The sequence below is a fragment of the Strix uralensis genome, chromosome Z, assembly GCF_047716275.1.
Source record: "Strix uralensis isolate ZFMK-TIS-50842 chromosome Z, bStrUra1, whole genome shotgun sequence".
Taxonomy (NCBI): domain Eukaryota; kingdom Metazoa; phylum Chordata; class Aves; order Strigiformes; family Strigidae; genus Strix; species Strix uralensis.
The window spans coordinates 75,830,654-75,855,356 of NC_134012.1; the positions used below are offsets into that span (position 1 = coordinate 75,830,654).

Genomic DNA, 24,703 nt, shown 5'->3' on the forward strand with positions numbered 1-24,703 from the left:
TTAAAGGACTAGATCTGCAAACATTAATCCAGTGGCTGCATTCCCAGAACAGTAAATGTGCACATACCACTTCTGTAAAAACTTGCACTAATTCCAGCTAAACCTGAGCTCTACAATCCTTCTGTCTTTCAGCCCACTTGAAAAAATGCCAGTCCTTCCACTGGGATATACTAAATGGGGACTACAGTGGACATGGGCATCACATGCCTGCGACGAGCTTGCTTAAGGACTGAAACCCTATTAATAGTACATTACTACAGAACTATGTTGCTGAGATTTGAAACTGGCCCATTATTAAAATCTCTGACTGAGCAACAAAAGACAAAATCAGGTTTAGGCTGAAAAGGCTGCTTTTACTCTTTTAGGCACTCTGCTTCACAGAACAGCATGCAACAGCCTTTGCCTTGTGCTCCTATATATAAACCCCTGGTACAAACAAAAATGAAAAGTGAAGATTGAGCTTCTGACTCAAAAAGCACGATTTGGTAAATGTTGAATGAGATTACGTTTTATTATTTCATCTACCCTCTTTTTCTTCTTTTCATAAAGGTCACGATTTAAAACCAAAAATAAGTATCTACTGACATTTAAGCAGAAGGATTTAATTCAGGCCAAGTGGCCCATTAAAATATAACCAAGTTACTATCAGTCCACGTTGGAGGAGTGCCTGCTAATGATCTATTCTATGAAAACCTAGCATTAATAATGTGTATTGCTGATTGACAATGCAGTATTTGTGGATTTTCATTGTCCTGTGGATACATGCACAAAATATAAAAAGCTTCAGTTTCATGACTTCCAAGAGATAAGGGAAAACAGTAACAGGTTAGGGCCAGAACCTAGGGAAAAGCAAATCTGGCATTTTTTTCTGGTATTTATCTTTCAGTTTTCTCCCTGAAGTCATGCAATTTGTCAGCAAGACCACTTCAGAGCGTATAAATTGGTAACAGAGGGGCTCAAAAAAATATTTAAAGGCTTCCAGCTCCAGTCTGTAGCATTAGTCACAGTGAGGAGCTGCAACACACTTCATGCTCGCATGGTACTGGCAGAGCATCCTCTCAAGAACTACTTGGCTGCTTCACTGCAGAAGGGGCCAGGCGAGGTGGTTACAACAGGCTGCCTCTTGGATGTTTTCAGAGTCAGCAGGGAGAAAAGCAGACCTGCCCACACCCTCCACATAGCCTACTGCACCTAAGGACCTGGACTTGTACACTTGATGATTAACCTTCAAACCAGCTGAGCTGTGGGATAATCCTGGATGTCTCCCCACACTCCCGAGGAAAGTTTGCTGCACCCCTAGCATACCTTCTGAGAAAGAGCATTCATGTTGTAAGTGGAGCTCTGCCCACACCCGGCCACGTGAACCTCCACAAGCAGTAAGCAGGGACAGTTGGCAAGGTCATCAGGTGGGGAGGTGGGTGTTGAGTACATTTGCTACAGACCAACCCACCTTTTCAGAATTAAATCCACATTCTCTACTGTCATAGACCCAAATGTATGTGTGGTCTTCCTCAAGCCTGGTTACTTTGGTGAAACATAGATGGCACAGGAAAAGACATGCAGAGGACCAAGCAAGGATGTAAAAGGGATTAATCATGTTTTCCCAACAAGGTCAGAAAAGCAGTATTAGCAAATTTCTTTTAAAAAACACCTCTTTAAAACTAAAAAAAAAAAAGTTATAATGAAACCAATTAAAATTTGATAACCACATTTCTTAAAACTCAGTGTTTCTTTTCAGTTTTGGGGGAGGAGAAGGGGGAAAGCCAAATCATATTATATATATAGTGCCTTCTTTAAGAAGATAACTAAGATTTTAGAAAAAGCTTCCCCCAGTCTGAGAGAAGATCAAAACTTACTAGAGCTCTTCGTCAATCCCATTCCACTAATACGGTTACATTTCTTTAAGAAGACTATACTTCTTGTACCATATGTTCTTCCAGCATTTTCTTTCACCTACACATTTTGCCTTCTCAAGCAATAGCTTCAGAGTCGTATTTTCCACTATAAACTGACATCAACCCAAAACCTGCCCCTTAACTATTCAATGGCATGTAGGCACAAAAAAAAAAATACTGTCCTGCTAAGCAGGCTGGGTGTGGTATTTGAATGTGGTACATTCCTTCAGTTAATTGAAAATTATATCTCTCTTTTCAATGGTTCAGTAAACAAATAGCTTGGCAAAAAGACTGAGAAATAAGCTAGGAATATCTATTTCAAATAACTTTTATTTCAAGTATGCCATTAATACATATGTTGATATGCGTATCTGTTGATATCAGAATTTCTGATGCTGTAAGCCAACGTCTTCCTTCGAAAGGAGAAGGAAGAAGAATCAAAAAGCAGGGCACTACTAAAACCTAAGTACTTGGCAGCTAAAATGAAGATCTATATGTACAGCTTTACTAACCTCAGGGAATCATCACAGAATTCAGACCCAGATCAATACAAAGTATCAGAAATGCCTTCCCCTCCCCCCACCTTTTTTTTTCTCTCCAGGAGACCTATTTGTAGCAGCCATATTCATCCTTCAAGACATGTCTTGTCTCCTACTGACATGCAACTGTTCCATAGCACATGCCTGGGGAAATTTCTGAGCCTCTATCAATTCTATTATTATTTATTTACCAAGGTACAGTTATCTGGAAAAGAATTTTCTGTAAAACTGATTCATAGAAACTGCATACACATTCACAGACACTAAGTGCAGTTTCAGGAGTTCTTAAAATAATACCACATGGATTGATCAGAAGAAGTCAGCTGAACATTAAGAAAAAATGTTTATATACCGAGATATGCCGACTTTGAAACAGCCTGTTTCTTCCAAACACTTAAAAAGGATAGCCTTATTTTTAGGGCTTTTGACATTGATTCTTAAGCCTCCTTTTTATGCAACATGCTATCAGTGTTTTCAACAAATTTCAACATTTGCTATCAACTCTTAAAAGTAATATTTCAGATACTTTGTACCTTGTCTTTTGTTACATTCATGGATTTGTTCCTTAAAACTTAAGGCAGCCCGCTTTCTGTTGAAAGAGGTGGAAATTTTCAAAACAACAGAAAAGCACACAATAGAGAAGGTTAATTTCAGCTAACTGCTGTTGTAACAGCTGACCACATTTCACAACAACATGAATAAACCAAATAAATGTATCTGCATATAGCAGTAAGCACAGCCCTGCATGCACCAGCCCTCAGGAGCCAGTCCGACTCTAACATCTGCCATCACACAATGGGCAGGGATTGCAAACGCAAATTGTTCTCCGTGCTAAAATGTCAGTGCTGTCTGGTCCAGACTTAAAGCTGCAGGCATGCCTGTTTGTCTGTCAGGTGGAAGAATCTTCTTAATAGTGCTACTTTAAATGATCAATGGGGGATGCTTCCCATGATGCACTGAGTACTCACTGTGTCCTTTTGGCTGGGCAGCACAGCCCATCTCCCAAAACTATTGGTTTGTTAATTCATTTGGTACCACAAGTTCAGGAACTTGGACTAAAGTCTCTATACTCCCTACAGTCTACTTCCAAATTTAATATCAGAGAAGAAAAAAAAAGAATTTTAACACTATTATTAAAAAGAAAATGCATAGTTCCACTGGTCACAAATCCAGCTAGAACTACAGCTTTTCAGAAAGGATGTGTCACTCCCAGAGCAGAAGTAGCATATATGCTGTTCCCTGGAGGTACTAATTCATTTCTCCACATTACCCTTAAATGCTAGCCCACTCCTTCCAGGAGCTGCCATGTTGGTGTGGTCAGATTAAATGGGATTTTTATTCACAGTCACGAGGCTCCTCACTGCTCTCTCATCTCAGCACAGAAGGTCAGCTGCATAAATATCAGGCAACTGAAACTGCACAGTTATGACCAGACATCCTGTTTGCTGTGAGTTCTATTTTTAATACTTTTATGATGTTAATAACGGGAACTCCCAGTTTAGCCAGTTTGCTTTTTGTTATCATTTATCCTGCAGCTTGTTAATCCAAAAACACTTTATCAACGATCCCAGTGATTCTGTGTCTCACTGTCAGTTTTCAGGTGTCTTTTCCCTCCAAGCTCCCCACTCCTGCATTTGAGGAGCTTTCCAGTCTGTTCAGACAGAGGTTTTCATAAAGACTTCAAAAGGGTCCCCCTGTTATCTAATCTTAAAGCAGTGTAGTCAAAGAAGATTGGAACATGTGGCTTCTGTATGGGAGCCAAGACATCAGAAAGAATACAAAACTCAAAATATTTTATGCAGAAATTTCCTAATAGTGAACTAGCCAGAAGGCTGTGAAGGTTGGGAACTGCTGCACACCCTCAACAACCACTGGGAGACAGATATTCCCATTTTGGACAAAGCCTTTCTTAACAAAGATAGGTACTACTTCCCTGAAAACTTACAGTATGGATCCCACCTAAACTCAGTTTCAGCTCCCACACTCACTTTTCTTAAATTATTTTTTCCTTCTCTTTGTGGTAATAACCAGACATCTGTTTCTGCCCTCTCCCAACTACTTATAGTGGGACTGTAAATATTGTTTCACTACTTAGTGGATGCTCCCTCTTACACTTCAAGCTCAGCAGCTCCTGTTGAAAGGCAATCAGCTGTCTCTTGCCCTCTCCCAGTTTACCAGCCATCATGTCAATTGACCTGCCAAAGGTTTTAATTTTAAAAGAGTTTTTTGAGCGAGCATTCACACTGACTGGCTTATACACAACATATTCAGTCCTTAAACCCTGCTCAGTTCAAACATATCTTCTCTCCCTGTATGGGCTGCAGATTTTGAGAATGAATGCTACACATTAAGCAAATTAAGTAACTGAAACAAAAAAACCAGAGTAAATAGTGGAAAACTTCATCTTTTTTCTTTCCAGGGAGAATACCTTTAAAGCCTGCAAAAGATATAAAACTCAAAGAACTAGCATCAACTCAGAGCCTCAGATGTTGATACATCTCTTCAAATCTATCCTATCCTTGGCTTTTGCTGAAACAATCTAAAAAAGATTTTAAGCAATACCAACTCTAGTTAGCTGTTTTAGGAGCCATTCCTACTGGGAAGGAATAAGGAATGGCTTACCTCACCCAAAACACTCAGCAACCTTTAGATACAGCTAATTTTTAGCTATTGCCAATCTTGTCCATATGTAAATCAAGAAACAAAATGCTCTATATAGCCACCGTTCCCCCCAGGAAACCCAGTCCAGTTATCAAAACTGTCAGCATACTGTAAAAACATTTAATCTGGGTAAACATATAAGAGTTGTTCTATTACCATTTGGGTAATGCCCTGGCTTGTATCAGAAATAGCGTGGCCAGCAGGGACAGGGAAGTGATCTTACCCCTGTACTCGGCACTGGTGAGGCCGCACCTCGATGACTGTGTTCAGTTTTGGGCCCCTCACTCCAAAAAGGACATTGAATTACTCGAGCGTGTCCAGAGAAGGGCAACGAAGCTGGTGAAGGGTCTGGAGCACAGGTCTTATGAGGAGTGGCTGAGGGAACTGGGGTTGTTTAGTCTGGAGAAGAGGAGGCTGAGGGGAGACCTCATCACCCTCTACAACTACCTGAAAGGAGGTTGCAGACAGCTGGGGATGAGTCTCTTTAACCAAGTAACAAGCGATAGGACAAGATGGAATGGCCTCAAGTTGCGCCAGGAAAGGTTTAGACTGGATATTAGGAAGCATTTCTTTACAGAACGGGTTGTTAGGTGTTGGAATGGGCTGCCCAGGGAGGTGGTGGAGTCCCCATCCCTGGAGGTGTTTAAGAGTCAGGTTGACACAGCGCTGAGGGATATGGAGTGGTTGGGAACTGTCAATGTTAGGTTAATGGTTGGACTGGATGATCTTCAAGGTCTTTTCCAACCTAGATGAATCTGTGATTCTGGAACACCCTACTTTGTAACAGAAAGGCCTACTTCAAAAGCACTAGTCCTCAGCAGATGACTGCACCTTCCTTTAGCATCTAAAATGACTGGGAGAGCTACTGGATGGAGCCAAAGCATGTACTGTTTTCTTGGCCACATGTAAACCCCAATTCCAAAGTATGATCCTGTTTTTATTGCAGGTTAGGTGAAGATGCCTTCATGAGATGGCATTTGTATTTGAGCTAAAATGAAACCATCATATTCTTAACACAATTTCAGTTTTTATGTTTCAGCATTTTCTGTGCATCTAAAAATGCCTAAAATCCTTCATAAAATCAACACAGGCACGTTCATGAAGAATTGGTTCTCTGTAGTTTATAATGTATAACAACATTATCTTCAATAAGAAGAGATGCGCAATGGAACAAAAAGAAAAGAAACGACAAGTGTATCAGTAGTAGCATGGAGTTGCTCCATACAGAAATATGGAACTGCTTCCCACTGATCCAATTAAAAAGAACAAAACAAGCAGACATTTTTCTCCCTTTTTTTTCATAGGCAAACCAGAAAAAGATGAGCTTAATAGAGATTTAAATCAGGTAAAGGGCAGGTATTCATTACAGTAGTGTATCTACAAACATTCTCTGGTTAGAAATGGATTTTCGCCCTCACGATAGCCTTTTTTGCAACAGGAGGAAATAAAGAGGTTGCTGAAATGCAAGTCTTTTCTACAAAGTACTGAGGAAAATAAGGGTAGGGAAGATGGTAAGAAACCAATGTGAAAACACAGGCAGATGGAATATGCTGCAAGACAGGAAATGAAAATAAAAGGACTGCATTTGCTATGTGGTACTGTGGAGAGACTGACTTAATGATTGTGTCACTCTACCTTTCATTTCCTTCTACGCACCCAGCACTGCTAACCCTGATGCTGGCAAGGGACTAATGCAGCAGTAAACATGGAGAAGACTCAAGTATAGACAGGTCACTGGCTGCTAGAATTTTTAACACTGTTTTCTCTAATCACACATCAATCTAAACTTGTCAAATACACGTTTATTTCCAAAACACACCACAATTTTGAGTTTAAAAAAAAATGTGGTGTGGCGATGGGTCATTTCAAAGTTTAATAGAAATTTGTGCCTGAAGTGGGAAGGGACAACATTCATTTCATGATTCTTATTCATAGTATAACCTGAAATACTGGCAGGAATAGCTGCAGCACCGTGCCAGAAACAATGATAGCAATATAGACATAAAGCAGGCCAATAAAACAAATGGAAAGTCCATTTGGCCATTGCTACATCACAGAATACATTTGCTGAAGTATTTAAAAAATACTACTGAAGTCTAAATAGGAAAAAAAAAACCAAAACAACAAAGCCCAAAACACTGTCTAGTTGAAATACATGGAATAGTTGTTTGAAGTTTCAGGTGTTTACAAGAAAAGGAGGAAGCCCTTTTTCTTCCGGGGGTGGGAGGAAACAAAGGAAAATTGGGCAGAGAAGTTTGAGGGGGTTGGTTTTTATTTTTAAGATTTAAAAACATTTTATCTATGTCCCTTCAAAACCCATAAATAAGAACCTTTTGTATCCTGAATATATTGTTGACCCAACAAAGAAAACATATATGAAAACGATTTGCATCCCAGTTGCCTGTTGTCAGTCACGTAGAATCACAGAATCATCTAGGTTGGAAAAGACCTTGAAGATCATCCAGTCCAACCATTAACCTAACACTGACAGTTCCCAACTACACCATATCCCTCAGCGCTATGTCGACCTGACTCTTGAACACCTCCAGGGATGGGGACTCCACCACCTCCCTGGGCAGCCCATTCCAACGCCTAACAACCCGTTCTGTAAAGAAATGCTTCCTAATATCCAGTCTAAACCTTCCCTGGCACAACTTGAGGCCATTCCCTCTTGTCCTATCTCTTATTACTTGGTTAAAGAGACTCATCCCCAGCTGTCTGCAACCTCCTTTCAGGTAGTTGTAGAGGGTGATGAGGTCTCCCCTCAGCCTCCTCTTCTTCAGACTAAACAACCCCAGTTCCCTCAGCCGCTCCTCATAAGACCTGTGCTCCAGACCCTTCACCAGCTTCGTTGCCCTTCTCTGGACACGCTCGAGTAATTCAGTGTCCTTTTTGGAGTGAGGGGCCCAAAACTGAACACAGTCATTGAGGTGCGGCCTCACCAGTGCCGAGTACAGGGGTAAGATCACTTCCCTGTCCCTGCTGGCCACGCTATTTCTGATACAAGCCAGGATGCCATTGGCCTTCTTGGCCACCTGGGCACACTGCTGGCTCCTGTTCAGCCGGCTGTCAATCAACACCCCCAGGTCCCTCTCTGACTGGCAGCTCTCCAGCCACTCCTCCCCAAGCCTGTAGCGCTGCTGGGGGTTGTTGTGGCCCAAGTGCAACACCCGGCATTTGGCCGTATTGAAACTCCTACAGTTGGCCTTAGCCCATCGCTCCAGCCTGTCCAGATCTCTCTGCAGAGCCTCCCTACCCTCGAGCAGATCGACACTCCCACCCAACTTGGTGTCATCTGCAAACTTACTGAGAGTGCACTCGATCCCCTCGTCTAGATCATCAATAAAGATGTTAAACAGGAGTGGCCCCAAAACTGAAGCCCTGCGGGACACCACTCATGACCAGTCACCAACTGGATTTAACTCCATTCACCACAACACTTTGGGCCCGGCCATCCAGCCAGTTTTTTACCCAGCCAAGCGTGTGCCCATCCAAGACACAAGCAGCCAGTTTTTCCAGGAGAATGCTGTGGGAAATGATGTTAAAGGCCTTACTAAAGTCAAGGTAAACAACATCCGCAGCCTTTCCCTCATCCAATAAGCAGGTGGCCCTGTCGTAGAAGGAGATCAGGTTTGTCAAGCAGGACCTGCCTTTCATAAACCCATGCTGACTGGGCCTGATCATCTGGTTGTCCTGCATGTGTTGTGTGATGGTACTTAGGATGAGCTGCTCCATCAGCTTCCCGGGCACCGAAGTCAAGCTGACAGGCCTGTAATTTCCCGGATCATCCTTCCGACCCTTCTTATAGATGGGTGTCACATTGGCCAATTTCCCATCTGTCGGGACCTCCCCGGTCAGCCAGGACTGATGGTAAATGATGGAAAGCTGCTTGGTGAGCACCCCAGCCAGCTCCTTCAGCACCCTCGGGTGTATCCCATCTGGTCCCATAGACTGGTGTGTGTCTACGGGATGCAGTAGGTCACTTACTGTCTCCTCCTGGATTGTGGGGGGGTCGTTCTCCCAGTCTCTGTCTTCTGGCTGAGGAGGCTGGATTCCCTCAGTACAACTAGTCTTGTTATTAAAGACTGAGGCAAAGAAGGCATTAAGCACCTCAGCTTTCTCCTCATCGCTTGCTACCATGTTTCCTCCCACGTCTAGCAGGGGATGGAGGCTCTCCCTGGTCTTTCTTTTGCTACTGACATACTTATAGAAACATTTCTTGTTCTTTACTGCTGAAGCCAGATTAATTTCCAGCTGTGCTTTAGACCTCCTGATTTCCACCCTGCATAGCCTCATAGCATCTTTGTAATCACTGTGAGTGGCTAGCCCCTTCTTCCAAAGGCTGCAAACTTTCCTTTCCTCCCTGAGTTGCAGCCAAAGCTCCCTGTTTAGCCAGGGTGGTCTTCTCTGTCGCCGGCTTTTCTCACAGCACCTGGGGACAGCCTGCTCCTGAGCCATTAACACTTCCTTCTTAAAGAGTGTCTGGCCTTCCTGGACCTCTGTACCCTTCAGGATCATCTCCCAAGGGATCCTTTCAAGCAGGTGCCTAAACAAGACAAAGTCAGCCCCTCTGAAGTCCAGGATGTCAGTTCTGCTTAGCCCTCTCCTGGCCTCTCTAAGAATAGAGAACTCTATTATTTCATGATCGCTGTGCCCTAGTCATCCTCCGACCGCCACATCATCCACCACATGCTTCATAAAAACTTCCAATAATTCTTGTCTTATAACCATGCCTAATTTAATATGAAAGTCAGAATTTCAGCTCAAACCCTCAGGGAGACTCAGCTGGATTTACTGTTAAATCTTTGCCAGTGCTTTGGGAAGTGTCCACATTGCAAAACACCCACCCAGTTCACTCTTAACTAAGCCAAGATGGCAATAAATTTAATAAACTGGAAAAAAAGCCACTTACACTATAAGCTAGCTTCCAGAATATGAAGGATATCCTTGTAAGGGCATCTTTAACTTGACATTCCCTCCATGTTTCTTTTCATTCCCATCCCCCATCCTAACATTAAAAGCAAATGCAACATAAGTACTCAAATTCTCTTTACCTGTAATTTAAAGCAACTTTACTTCTATGTCCAGTTTTGGAGTGTTTTACAGGCAAAAAGTGAGGCTATTTGTAATATTCCCAGAGGAGAACAGAAGCCTTCCCAGTGAAAAATGCAGGTACTGGCTGGGGAGGGGGAGCACATTGAGCTTTGGTCTTCCTTCTACAGTTCTCTTCCTATGCCTACTTAGATCTCATTGAACATGTGAGTAGCAATGAGCATTACAAAATCTCAAGGATATTAATTGTGTTAATAACACTTCATGGCTTGGTCACTTCCCATTTTGTGACTTAAAAATTTATAAAAATTGTAAATATAATTAGAACCACAATAATGAAAGTAACAGCATATTTACCCAACTTCTCTCACGTTCCAGTTTTTCCTCTGTGTAATCAATATTGAGCTATTTAGGCTTTCTTTTTATATCTGTAGGTGAGTAATCCAGAGTTCATATTTCTGTGTCCATAATCAGGTTTTCTTAACTTTAACAGATATTCACAAGGTTATGGCCAAGTAAAACTCACATAACAGTCTTCAAAAGTAACTCATCCATAGCAGATTTGTTAAGTCATAAGGGATTTTTATTCTATCACAAAAAGACATTTTTACAACATTTTAATTATTTGGCTTATTCTTAGGTTTGAGGGTAATAAAAGCATTCAGATGAAGATGACTCAGAAAGAGATAAACTGAAAAATACTAGCTTTTTATTGATGAAAGAACAGTCAAACACCAGCTAGCATGTCATTTGGAAACATCAAGCTGTATTGCAAAGACAAATATGGGTAAAACACTGAAAAGCTGATATCTAGCACAAAGAACAATTAACATTTCAATTCCCTTACTTGAAATCGTCTGTCATTGCTCTGACACCAGAAACAACAAACAGGAACTCCCTGAACTTTAACAGACTACTAAATCTCTAAATCTACTAAATCTCAGTATGTTTTTCAAATACTAACTTGGCATCACAAGTTACAAAACACTTAGCTATTTTTACATTACGAAGATGCTTACCCTCTCTACATAGCACAGCTCATTTGTGTGGTAGAAGAAAGTACAGTAAGTTTCAGTAATTCTGCAGCCTATTCATGTTTAAGACAACATCTCTGTAGAAGCTTCCCAGATTTTAACACTGGAAATGGAATGAGGAGCAACAGCAGGGGTTACAGAAACACACTGATGCACTCAATTTCTCTTTAGTTTAAGAAGAGGGACACATCAACTAAAGCAGCAGCAGCGCCATGACCTAGGTGTATTGGGACCTATAGCTCACTTCTCAGCTGAATGCTCAGGTGGGAAATAAGTAGGTTATAAGCTAAGAAGGAAACCAGAATTCCTCACTCTAATTGCTCAGCCATCTTTCTGTCACAACAAATGTGATGTCTTAAAGACAACACAATTATGGAGCAAGAAAGTGATCTTTTAGACATGATCGTCTCACTAGACTACAATAAATCAAACCACTTACTGTGATTTAGACCCACAATGAGAACAATCATGGATACATTGGGGAGCACTTTCTTCTATACCCAAACTGTTCAAGTATGACAAACCACTATAAATTGAAGTTTCTGGGCACTTTCTTTTAAAAAAACACAGGCACCCAAAATAAAGCAAAAAATTGTAAGCATATGGCACTATGGAAGAGCAAACAATATTGCTTTCAGGCCTAGCCAAGGGATTACTGTTACATGAGGAAATCAAGGTTGACACTTAAAAATCTAAAAATAATTCTAAGAATGCTTCCTGTCTCAATAATCTGGACAAGAGAAAACAAATGCAAAGACTTAGTGTCTACATGCCATCTAGGTCATCAGTATTACACAACCTCCCTTTTTAAAAACACTTTGAACAAATTCATATACAGGACATTCACAGGCTTTAACTGATTAAGTGCAAGATATGGCATACAAAATGGCATCTTTTCAGAAAAAGTGCCTGTGTCCCTGACAGACCATAAGAGAATATGATAGTCTGACAAGATACATTTAATTAAATATAATTCATTAATTATTTACTTACATGACACTTTATACCAGAAGGCTAGATCACTAGACAGGACATTCACACAAGACACTTTAGTCTGTATTTCTGTCTTGAACAGTTGCAAAGAAATATACATCATTAGAACAAGTATACCTCTATAGGAAAGAAATATGATTGCAGTAATTTTTTATCATAGATTCCAGTTCTGGCCTACCTTCAGCTTAATAAGACAGAAGCAGACTTGTCTGTCATACCTCTCTCTATGTTGTGCAGACACTACACAGAGGCACATTTCTGGCTTCTAAACTAAGCATCATGCCTCCAACACCCTATCATACCATGCCTGAAAGTTTTACAATCAAAACTATTTGCACTGAAAAAACAGATTTAGCAAGCTTTTATTAATTATTCTACTTTCCCTTTGTGTGAGAAGTTACAGGACTGCATACACTCATTTAGACAGTCAAAGGCAAAAAAGTAAATAGCTGTCCATTAAATTATTATCCTTTAAACTACAAAGCCAACACTTGTATTTGATATCATAAACAGAAACCACTAACCATAGTCTTAATTCATTACTAGAAAGTATGTCTGTTGCAATATAAATATTGATAAAACGAAACCTCCCATGCTGAAGTTCATCTTTTCAGTTACACTGCTATATGCACTGGGCCTTTCATAGTATTACTGGGGACATGAACTCACAGCACTAGCTTCTGTTCCCATCTCTGCTGCTGGTTAAAATATCACCAACCTGTCCTCACTTTGGTGCATAGAGCACTAACTGCTTCATGCAAAATTGTGTGGCTTAAATCTTTGGTATTTGTAACACAGAGAGCCCTCAGGTGAAGGTTTGTGTTAGGACACAAGACTTCGGTCCATTTCCTTGCCCTGCCCAACTTTCTTATGTATCTTTGGACAAGCTACCTATCATCTCTATGCCTTGGTTTACAATCTGTAAAATCAAGATAAACATTCTAATTTCAATTCTGGAGAACAGAGAATTTTAAAGAGAGGTGTCATATCTTTTTGAGGTATGTCATGCAGTGGTAATGAGGTCCTTGCATAAAACAACCCACTTCGCAACCATTTAGTAGGATGACACTTTGTAAACACACAGTTGCATTACAACTGCATCTTCACACTACTAGGCAGTATGTTCTGAGATGTCTAGAATCCCTCAGCTACTTTTATACAACTCAATCCTGCAACTTCGAGCTGCTGTAAAATTAGACGCAATGCATGTAATAGAGGAAAGCATTTTGTTGTCATGTATGTTTCCTCTCCTGTGCTGATAAACAAGCATGGTAGTTTTTCAAAGAAGAGCAAATGTTTAATTACTTGGAAAATACTGTAGATGTTACAAAATAAGAGGATGTATTAGAACAAAAGTATGGTATATAATTACTTAGACTGGAAGAAGTTTTAAAACACACCTTCTGTTCACATATCTGCATCTATAAAACCAGGTAAGCTGGAATCACTGAAATGCTTCCTAGTCTTTTCAAGCAATCACTGTTCCTAAATATGAATGCCTGTGTTGCTTGTGTTCCACAAAAGGTAAAATTAATTTTTTTTTTTTTTACTTTCTTCTATGCTTAATAAACATTTGAAAACCTAAGAGGCTTACTCAGGGTAACCCCTGTGTCAAAAACCAGGCCATATTTATCAAGCCACAATGAAGGTGAATTTGGCTCATAAACTTAGAATTCCACCTCGTGGATTTCTCACACTAAACTAGCATACGCTGAAAAAGGCACCTACTTTTGCTTTAACAAGCAAAAGAAGGGAGAGGAAATTTGCAGGACGTAGAAGAAAATTAAGCCTAAAACAAATTAATTCTACAATAATCTTCCCTCAAATATTTGTTGAGCTACAATGGTTTCATCTATGCTGTAAGATATATTAAAAAAAATTCACACTACATCTCCCAGTAAAAATCACTCCAGACAATTGGAGGAGTCAAGACAGGACAGGGACAGCTAGATACAGAATGAGGGGGGTGGGCATCAGTGAGTGACACAAAGAGGTAGAGAGAGGTAGAGAAGGAGGGAGGGAGATAGGAAGTCAAGGACACAGAGTGGCACGTGCAGGTACAGAGAAGAAAAGAACGCGTGGGAACAGGCCAGAGAAGTTGTGGGGGAAAAGGGACTGATGCCGATCCGGACAAAGAACTGGAAAAGGAAAAAAACAGCAAAACAGCGCTAGGCTGCAGGAGAGAGACAGAGGATGAAAAAAAAGGAAGGAGAGGGAGCCGGACAATAGCATGGAGAGCAAAAGAAAATGGGAGAGCTAGAAGAAGAGAGAGAAGGAGGGAGAGGGAGCAGAAGAGGAGAGATGAGGGCAGAGATATCTGCTGTCAAATTTCCTCTTCAATCAGAAAAGTGGTCACTTGGAAAGATCTTGAACTAAGGCCTGGTTCAGCAAAACATTTAAATACGGGTTGCTTCACTGAAATCATCAGAACTACAGCCAAAACACAGAGAAATCTCTCAAAATTAAAAAAAAAAACAGGACAACCATAGTCACTGCAGAACTGGCACTGAGCTGGTCATCTTTTCTTTGAAATAAACAGGATCTTAAGCATGGAAACATTTAATACTCTCTGGCTTTATTTCATTTTCTTTTGCAATATGGATGAGAGAACATAAGCAAGACAGTCATCAGTCTTCCAAGCCCCTTTTTTCTCAGGTATTTGTGTTAGGAGTGGAGAAGAAAAACAGCTGTCAGGCAAATTCATTACATAGGTATTCACCACATTTGGAAACTGAAAAGTACATAGGATATAGTTCACAAAACCAAAACATTAAATTCTGTAAGAAGCAAAAGTAATGAAATCCAATTTCTTAGGATCTTCTGTCTCATGACCAAACAAAAAAGAGTCAACAAAAATGTTTCCTGTGGTTGGGACAGTTATTAACATCTTCCCCCTCATACGTCCGTTAGGATTCCCAGAAATGATGAAGCTCACAATTCTGCCTTGCCTTTATGTGGGCTTTCCTCACAACATCCCTTAAGGAATAAGGCAGCTTTAGAGCACTAACAAGTTTCATTGAAAATGCCCAATGGATGCCTAAATTAAAGGCGGACAAGGGGAAAAGACACATACAGAACAACAGAATACCTAAGCTTCTTTTCCATCTGCATTTTTCCTGGATAAAAATTAAAACTTTTCTTGAAAAATGATTGCTAACTAGAACACAGTTGTAACACAGGAGGACAACAAATTTCTTGTACTTGCTTCATTAAGCGAATTGTCACTGGCAATCATTTGTGACTCAAAACTATGGAAAATTAAAGTATCAATTCCATGTGCTTCAAGAATGCTGTTCAGATATGGCGACTGCCTGGGTAGAGCTCAATATAGGATAAGAACTTAGCTTAACAGTACAAAGAGAAAACAAAAATATTTTCTGTTCACTCATCCATAGTGAGACTGCAGTCCCAATAAACTGACAGATATTAGACAGCTTGTGTCTTACATCTCACCAGATCAAAAATATTTTCTATATTTATATAGCATATATACAGATACCTATTTATATAACATAAATATCCATGCTAATGCTGAGATACTGTAGGCTAGTTTCAAATGTTGGTACAGGTTTCACAAAACCTGTACGCAAAGCATCTGATGAGAGAAACTAGACAACTGTGAGTAGTCACTCAATTTGTGCCCACAAGAAAAGGAACACAAGAAAATATACGCAGCACAGACCAAATGAGTATAGTCCAATTTACACACATTTAAGAATTCAATTCTGTCCATTTAATTAAAGCAACAAAGCATGTATTTGCTTTCAATAGTGAGCTAGCTACCTTCCTGCTCTAAAAGAGCTTCTTGAGGGGCTGGAAGGGAAAGAGAGGACAGTACTGTAAGTTGTACCCATGACTACCGTTAGTACTATGGCCATCAAAAAACAGATTAAGAACTACCAAAACCTTTTTAACTGATTTTGTAAAAGGTCTAGCCTTTCCCTTCTGTGATTATAAATGTCTTTAAACAACAATGTCCACACTTACAGTCTGTCTCCTGTATGTGTGCTTTTACTATACAGTATGTGAGAATAATGAAAAAAGACATAGAATGAGGACAAAAGCTAAGACTGGTCACCAAAAAAATTGTTAAGCCTGTTTCTGACAATGCATAATGTAAGACTGAAATAAAACACATGCAAGGTTGAAATAAAGCACACATTTGAGCCAGCAGACCACTAAGCCTTCTTTGGAGTCACAACAGTCAATCACATCAAAAAGAACTTGGGGACATTTAAATCAAGTGGGTTATTCATCTGCTGTGCACAAGTGTATATTCTCAACTAATAAAAAATCCATAGGAAATTCTGTAGAAGAAAACTTATGGAGTGTTTGAATGCAGCATACCACTTTTTTCCAAATGTAGTAAGTTGCTCCAGTTGCAAATGCCCTGAAAAGGACAGCCTTCTTACCGCTCCCAAAACTCACTACATTACTGCTCAGAACTCACTGCATAAACACTGGTGGGGGCTGACATTTAAGAAGTATTAAAAATGCTCAAATGCTTTTTGTTTTTCCATTATTTTGGAAAGCACAAAACTATTCTCACATTTTCCATTTCCTGCTTTATTAAACATAAAAGGTATTTGTAAGCTAAGGTACAAGGGAGCACATTTCAACCACCAAAGATAGGGCTTTATAACTAGAAACAGCAGCAGACTGAAAAGTTAGGGGCATTAGTAGATCCCAGTAATGTAATTCATCTTGTTAGCATCATATGATAACATGCACAAACATCACCTCATTAAAATGCCCCCAATGAGGCTGACTCCCAATAGTGCTCCACCACAGGTGTGTAACTAATTCTTCCTACAAATCAAAAGGAAAAACCCCTCCACTAAAAAACTGCGTTCTTCTTTCCTGAACAGACCTTGTGTTTTACATTAAAGTGTCCTTAATCTCTCACTGCATAGGATGGCTGCTGGCTTGGACTGCTATCATTAATAGTGATGTAATTATCTGCAAACTAAACTATTTCAATACATGGCCATGCTGGCCTGCGTTCTCCTAATTTATAAATGGTCATCTCAGAGTCTGAAAGGAAGCTCGTGCATCATCATCTGATAAGTTGTTTCATTGATTTAAAAATGTGCCCTGAATGTGGCCTAGTAGGAACATTCACCCTTTGACAACATAGTAACAATATCCATCTGGGACACTCAATGTGAAACACGCAATGCAACAACACTTCCTTGCCACCCTACACACCACCACTTCCTTGCTAAGAGAGATGGGTTCTATTAAAAAGGAAACTAAGATCCTGACACAACACTACTGCAAATAAGATACAACCGATACTGGGGTCAGAACTGGACTAATTTTTTAAAAATTATTATTGTAGCTAAACCAAAAATTCCACTCAAATTTTTACATTTCTTACACATAGTATTTTCTTGTTCTATTAAATGTTTCTTAGGCGAACTTTGAAGCAGCACTAAAAAAAAAAACAGGTTTTTTGAGCTGTACAATTACAGTTTCCAAACAATCCACTAATACAGGTATTTCTACAGGGATGAAAAACTAAATGCTGAAAATGTTTAGTTTTAATGGTCTGAAATTATATTCATATACATTCAGGAGAAGTTTTTAAAATGACAGGCTCTGTTTCTCAGATAGCTTAACATTTACTGCCATTCAGCTCTTGTGCATGAGGTAGGTATAAAATTTTCCATCCAAATCCCTATTTTCCAAAGGAATTAAATGTTACCTGTAATCAATGAAGGCCAGCAAATAACATTTACAGGGTTCCTAGAAATTTCTCTGACATTAACAGAATTTGGAAAGTAAGGTACAGCAAATGACTCCACTGAAGAATGCTTTAGGACTTCTTACCATGTTTCTTTTTGTTGTTAAGCGCTATACAGTATACAAGCTCAAGCAATATATTTGATTTGATCCCTGCTTTGACTCTCAGTTTGGTGGATTCAAGTAAAACCACTAATTTTGAGAAACAAAAAATACATGGTATTTAAAAGTTTTGAAGTAATTTTAATGAATTTTATGTTAATATTCCTTTACCTGAATTAGCAAAGAACACAATCCTGAATAAATTCCCTAGTTAAATAAAAGCTCTTTTACCACATTGTATTTTCTTCTCCCAATTTTTTTCTGAGACTTCAAAACATTTTCTACTTGAAGTATAACACCACTTTAATGAATGACAAGATTTGTTTCTTGTGTTTCAGTTACACTGATGAACTTGTTAAAGGACAAAAGAGTTATAGCATTTAGCTTAGTCATACATATCACAACTGTTTTGGTTTTTTATTTTTTTATTAGAAACTTAACAGCTATTTCAACAAAATCATTTTTGCTCAGGTTATTAACAGAGCTTAAATACTGACAATCGTAAATCTCTGGAGTGAGAAGAATAATCAATAGCAACAACCGATAGGAAAAAAAATCAGAAAATCACATTTTCAGTAAACTAGTAGATAAACCTTAAACACATGAAAACAATATTTCTAAGAAAGTAGCAGAAATTATTCTGGAAAAGTTAAATTACTCCTCAAAGTTTCAGTATAGAATCAAACTAAAACTGAAACAGACAAATGCAATTTTCATAATCTGCATGAATCATCTTCTTTGCCTAGTATATATATATACACATACATATTTCAATGCTCTCCCCACTACTGTGTACCCTTGGCATCTCATCCTTTGACACTTTTTCTACCACTGAAATACTTTCAAAGCAGCTTTTATGTTTTAACATTGAACTTCATGTCAAAGTAAATTAATCTCCTAATAAAAAGATATGTTTCCCCTCAAATCCCACAGTGGATACAGATTGCATGCTACAATTCCACTAGTCTGATTGAAAGACTGTTTTCTTCTGCCTAATACTCAGCACTGGCATGGATAATGGAATCTTTTTTCAAGCATGCACAGTCCAGTATAACAACAAAAGTAACACTTAGCATTTCTATCACACTCTTCATTATAAAACAACACTAATTTTAACCAACCAGTTCTTTCCAAGCTCTGTTCTGCCTTCTCTAATTTTCACACATAAACAACATTCTGTATTGATACACATACTGATTGCTAGATGTGTTCACCAGCTAAATGACAAGATGAAGAGACAGCATAAGATTAAATGAGGAGTAAAGAATGTACAAGAATAGGAGGGATGACAAAAGCAGAAATGCAAGGGGTGAGTGTGTTTAAACTTGCGTATGTGCACGCACACATCATAAGAAGAGTTTCTACAGAGAACTATAAATAGAAAACAAGGTGAGCAGAAGATAACTTATGAAACAGGAAAGATGATTGAAAGTAAACAGAAAGTAATGAACAGTATTGAAGGTGACTGGAGGAGACAAAGGAGAACAGAGAAAGAGGAATGAAAAAGAAGCAGGAAAGGAAAGATTGTAATAAAAGCTGCTAAGAACAATACTTCAGAAACAGACCAGCAAAAAAGCTTGAAATAAAAAACAGCTCAAGAAAACAAAAAAAAAAGAGATAGAGAAGAGCAAAAGAACAAGAACCCTTAGTTACTTGACTAGAAAGTCTTTCTCACCCATAGAATTTGTTACACTGCTGTAATCCACCACGTGTGGGTCCATACTGGAGAGCAACACCACACCTTTCTACATGAGCTTCCCCACTGGTTCAATATGCCCCTTGAGCACAGTTAACACTACTAGTTACACAGTTCTTATCCAGCACATGGTATCTTCAAATGTTCTTTAAATACATGTATGTGTATGCAAAGTCAGCTCCTACAAACTTAACTGTTTAGAAGGCAACTTTTTCAAGAAGCAATTCCCCGGCAGTTGTCAGCAACCTTTCCTCCACAATTCTCTTTCATTTATTCCATACAGAGTTATCTCTCTGTCCTAGATTTTGTACTTGGATGCAGAAGCAGTTGCTTTGATTTGGCGGTGTCTCAGTATAGCAAAGTCATCCATCTTGTATTAGAAATAGGACTTCCTATCACAAAGAAAAAAAATGATAGAGGAAAATCGGACAGCACAGGCATATGAAAGTTTAGAAGCCACATTTAGTAGGTTAGTGCTTGTTTTCAAAGGATAAGCAAGCTCAAAGCAAAGCTCAGTTTTCTAGATGTAGCAAAATACATCAGTACCCTTATTTTAATTACACTTTTGATATGAGCTGGTACTAGCTCTCTGACTTCTCTGTTTACACTGCCCTGCTTCTCACCTCCCCTTCTCACTCTATGGTTTTATTCCTACCTTTGCTACTTTCTTCAAGAGTGCCTTACTTTTCCATTACATGCTTTTTTCTTTCTTGTTCTCTTGGTTATCCCCAAAGAAGTACTTAAACTCCAGTATGATGCCATTACAAGCCCATATGAACACAGCTAAAAATCAAGAATTCTAGTGAAACAGAGGTTAGCACCACCCGCGCTGACTGGGCACCACACTGGCTGGCAAGTCCATGTAGAAACCTATCTCTGAAACCAAATAATACAATAAAGCTCTGCCAGGACCAAGGAGGTCCCTCATCCTTTTTCTCTTCTCTCATCCCTAACAGTATCGGAAAAGTCACTATTGCAATAACCAAACTTCTAAGGAATATGAAGAATTCCACCCTCAGTGCCCACCAAACGTAAGGTTACTGTTATGCCTGTTCCTTCCCCTGCAGTTAAATACCCTGCCGATGCAGTGCTGTGAATCTGCACTGAATCTCCAAGAATTATTAATACTTACGGATACTAGAAGACAATGTGCATTCTTGCCTTCAATTTTAATTCACATTTCTGCTCACAGACCTTACTCAAGAATTACTGTTTTAAAAAAACTGTGAGTATATCTTAGGTTTACACATGAGGTTTTGAATTTCTTACACGGCAAACCTACATACTGAAGTTCTCCCTCACAAACCTTGGAGCAGCAGGAGGAGAACACCACACCCACACCCCCAGTAGAAAAGGAATTGCACAGGTTTTGCACTGAGAAAACTTTCTCTTATAAGAAGAAATGAGGAGGGGTATAACAGCACAAGGTACCTTTAAGCCTACTGTTAAGATGTTGTAGGGGACCTACTTTGGACCATATAAAAATTACTTCAAAATATATGCAGACTGTAGTTTGTACTAGGGCTATTTGTACCATCAATGCATTTTGCTCATAAATTCATATGATGATGTATTTTTTTAACTTAAAAAAATTCTTCTTTGTCTTAACATAAAACAACTGCAAATACAAATGTTACACATACACACAAACATTCACGTACGGAAACGTACAGAAATGGAATTATTTGGTGCAGCAGTCTATGATATTGCTGATCAGATCATGTCATTCTGAAGCACAACACAGAACATCTCTCCTAAACGATGTATTCCAGTTACAAAATAATAGTAGTAGTGAATTAAAGGATGCTATTTGGTGTTTTTTTAACTCACCATGGAGCTGGTAAATCACCCACACACAACAATGCACTTTGTAGACATTTGTCATATACTGCAATGCCCATACTAAGGCAACACATCCCAGGAGTTGGCAGCCATGCTATCAGCAAGAATTTGGCTACAGAAACAGCAATGATTCATCATGCATTCTAGAAGCACTGTCGAAACAGCAAAACAACACACTGCTATTTTAATCCTTTAAAGGTAACAAGGGCTTAAAAGAATAATTATAAATTTGTCTGTAAAACCAAAGGAAGCAAAACCCCCAAGTTCTAATAACATATTTGAAAATGCATCTTTATTAAAATTTTTTTTCTTCAGAGGACAGAAAATAGCTATTTAGTAAAAGTGTCCGCCAATTACCTCTCTATACCGTGATTTAAATGGTCAACTCAACATTATAGAACAAATGTTTCCCAACAGCTAAATCAAAAATCACTGGTTTAAAAATAGTTTAATTTAGGTTGTATTCAGTTTTAAAAATCATCTGTAGTAATTTTAAAAATAACCATCTGGACACATTTGCATTAATTAAAATCTATATTGCAAACAGATGATTTTCAAACTCACACTCTGAATGAAGAGCCAACAGCATAGCCAGAACGTTTGTTTCAACGTATGTATCACATCTATTATTGTCCCAATATTCACCATGAAAACTGTTTCTCAGCTACCAGTATCTGAAAATTTGCAAATAGCGGTGCAGGTCTTGTCAAAAGCTCTCAAGTGCTACTGATTTCTCTGATGAAAGCACTCTTTCTTCCTCAGAATGTTTCAGTTAAATACAAATATAGGCAGATTTTGTCTCCAAAATTACGAACATCTGAAAAGATTACTAATTTCTTTCCATCATAACTACATAGCGATGCTGAAACTTTTACTATCACTTTGTCGAAGATGCTGAATAACGTCTCTATAGAGTTGTAAGGCAGAGTTTAAGCATTTCAGACCTGCTTGTCCCATTACACAAGTGCACATCATGAACCCTTACCTTTTGGAAAATGACTTCATCCTGCTTTCTTTTCTTTTTGCTGCTTTTTCTGATCCTCTGGTTTGTCTGAATCCATTTTGTGACCTGGAGTTCAAAACCATAGCGCTTTTTTAGGAAGAAGATGCGACCTGAGTGCAGCTATTCAGCATTAGTAAGAAGCTATAAACAGACTCAAGACAATCTTTTCCATTGCTTCACTTGAAAAAGGAAAAGCACTTTCCCCATCTAGAATAACATGGTCTTAGGAAATCTGGTTAGGTACTTTGAGCATGGTCAAAGTGTGAGGTGGTGATTCTTCATGTTAGACCTTTCAGTTTAAGGGGGTTTTTTTGCACCAAGAACGTGTTTGATGCCAGACCAGGTTGCCAAATGGAAAGTTATCGTTGCAGTGTGCAAAAATCCTGGGGAAAATCTCTGCGCTTTATCCCTTACACCTTCTATTTCAAGTAAGAGGTTTAATTCCAGCCACCCACTCAAATTTTGTTCCAGACTAGCAACGCCAAATTTAGATGGTGGGATGTTTATTATTTAATAAAGTAATAACACTTGGGTTTTTTTCTCCCCATACAAATAGTTTTAATGCAAATACAAAAGCAGTTATTTTCTTAAAGTGAAAGCGTGGCGGGGGTGGGGAGGGGGTGGCAGGTGGAAAACTCAAGATGCAGATTTGGAAAGGAAAGGAGCGGGGGGCAAGGTAACAGCTACGAAAGGTTTTCTTCTCACCTCGCCGCTCACTTGCTGGACGAGCTGACACTCCTTCCAAGTCTCACCCTCCTCCAGCAAAGGCTGCACGGGGGAGAAAGCGCACGTTGAGGCAGGCTCGCCCGCAGAGGATCCCCGATGCGTTCCGCTCCGCTCCCCCGGGGGCCCCGGGACGGGACGGGACGGGACGGGACAGAAGGCGCAGGGGGAAGCCCTCCGCCGCCCCCCGGCCTGGCCCCACCGTCACCCGGAGCCGCGCCCGCCCCGTCCCGCCCCGTGATTCCCGGCCTCGATGGCGGCACACCGCAGCCCTCGGTAGGAAATGAAACACCTCCGCGGGTCCCCCGCCCCCGCGCTCCGGCCCCCGGAGCCCCGCGGGGAGGAGGAGCCTGCCTTAAGGACGTAAGGGCCGGCCGGCTCCGGGGCGGCCCCGCCGGAGTTTCCGCGCCTCCCCCAGCCCGGCCCGGCCGGAGCGCGGCGCCCGAAACGCCGCCAGCGGTGCCGATCCTGGCAGCCCCGCGGCGGGCACAGGCTGCAGGCCCGGCGCGGCCTTCCGCGCCCCGGAGGCGCGGAGTGGAGCCCAGCCCAGCCGCGCTGCCTCCGACGCCCTCGCCGACGAGGCGGCCCTTCCCATCCGCTGCATGCGGGCTGGTCACGGGTCTACAGGCTGATTTCCAGAGAAACGCTCTCTCGTTAAGTCCCGTACTATGGAAGCCGCCTCCCTATATCCACCTTCCTATAAACACCTTCTGTCACAGGTCTCTACAGACGGAGGAATGGCCCGCTGGGGCACGCTGAAGAGAGAAACTATCATCACCATTAACATATTTCCCCCAGTACTTGCTTGACATCTAAAGAATCCAACTATTAAATTACCTTGGTGAGTCTGAAATGCATCTCAAAAGCAAGAACCAAACAGCTTTTTATTCATGTTACAGCACAGCAAGCCCTTTACTGAGGCCTCAGTTAAATGCTTTATTCAACAAGAGACTGCAAGCAGGTGATTAAATTTAGGCATGGGACTTCAATAGATGCTTCTGTGCCCCTTGAAGAGGATATTCAAACTCCAACCATGATGGGAGAGACCCAAGGAATGTCAGCCATGCAAAATCTGAGTGTTATAAATTCTTTTATACATTAGGATTTTATTAAGCGCTTTGTATTTAGCATTTAAAATGAGAGACAATAAAGGGTAGACTGCATCACGCTTGGCATAGTTAAAATGATGCTAGTAAGGTATTTTCAGTATTTTAAAAATAATTTATACTCTGTGCTATATATGACAATTCCATGAAAGCTTCAAGAGACAATCTGTGCTTTTGTAAAAGAGTAACGCTCATTAAAGCATGTATTTGAGCAAACCCTCCCATATATAGAATTAGATGGACTTTGCAAAGAGTCAAGTAAACAAAGGTAGGTCCAATTAATGCGTACTAAATCTTGACAGTATCCCTTTA

At 40.1% G+C, this 24,703-nt stretch overlaps 1 protein-coding gene across 12 annotated transcripts in view; it reads right to left on the reverse strand.

The window, feature by feature from the left end:
• AOPEP (aminopeptidase O (putative)) overlaps positions 1–24,703 on the reverse strand; it is a 235,091-nt gene that overhangs the window by 83,842 nt on the left and 126,546 nt on the right. For 10 of the 12 annotated variants that reach the window (XR_012627089.1, XM_074856095.1, XM_074856091.1 and 7 more), the window contains 2 exons: positions 23,268–23,330; positions 22,545–22,628 (listed from right to left, as the gene is read on the reverse strand). Coding sequence is in view for 10 of the 12 variants with exons in the window: in XM_074856095.1 (XP_074712196.1) it covers positions 22,545–22,628; positions 23,268–23,330 (147 nt within the window). In the remaining 2 variants the exon portion in view is untranslated. Of the gene's footprint in view, positions 1–18,428; positions 20,110–21,547; positions 21,712–22,544; positions 22,629–23,267; positions 23,331–24,703 lie in introns of those variants that run through there. The other 2 variants (XR_012627090.1, XM_074856098.1) reach the window with 2 other exon arrangements.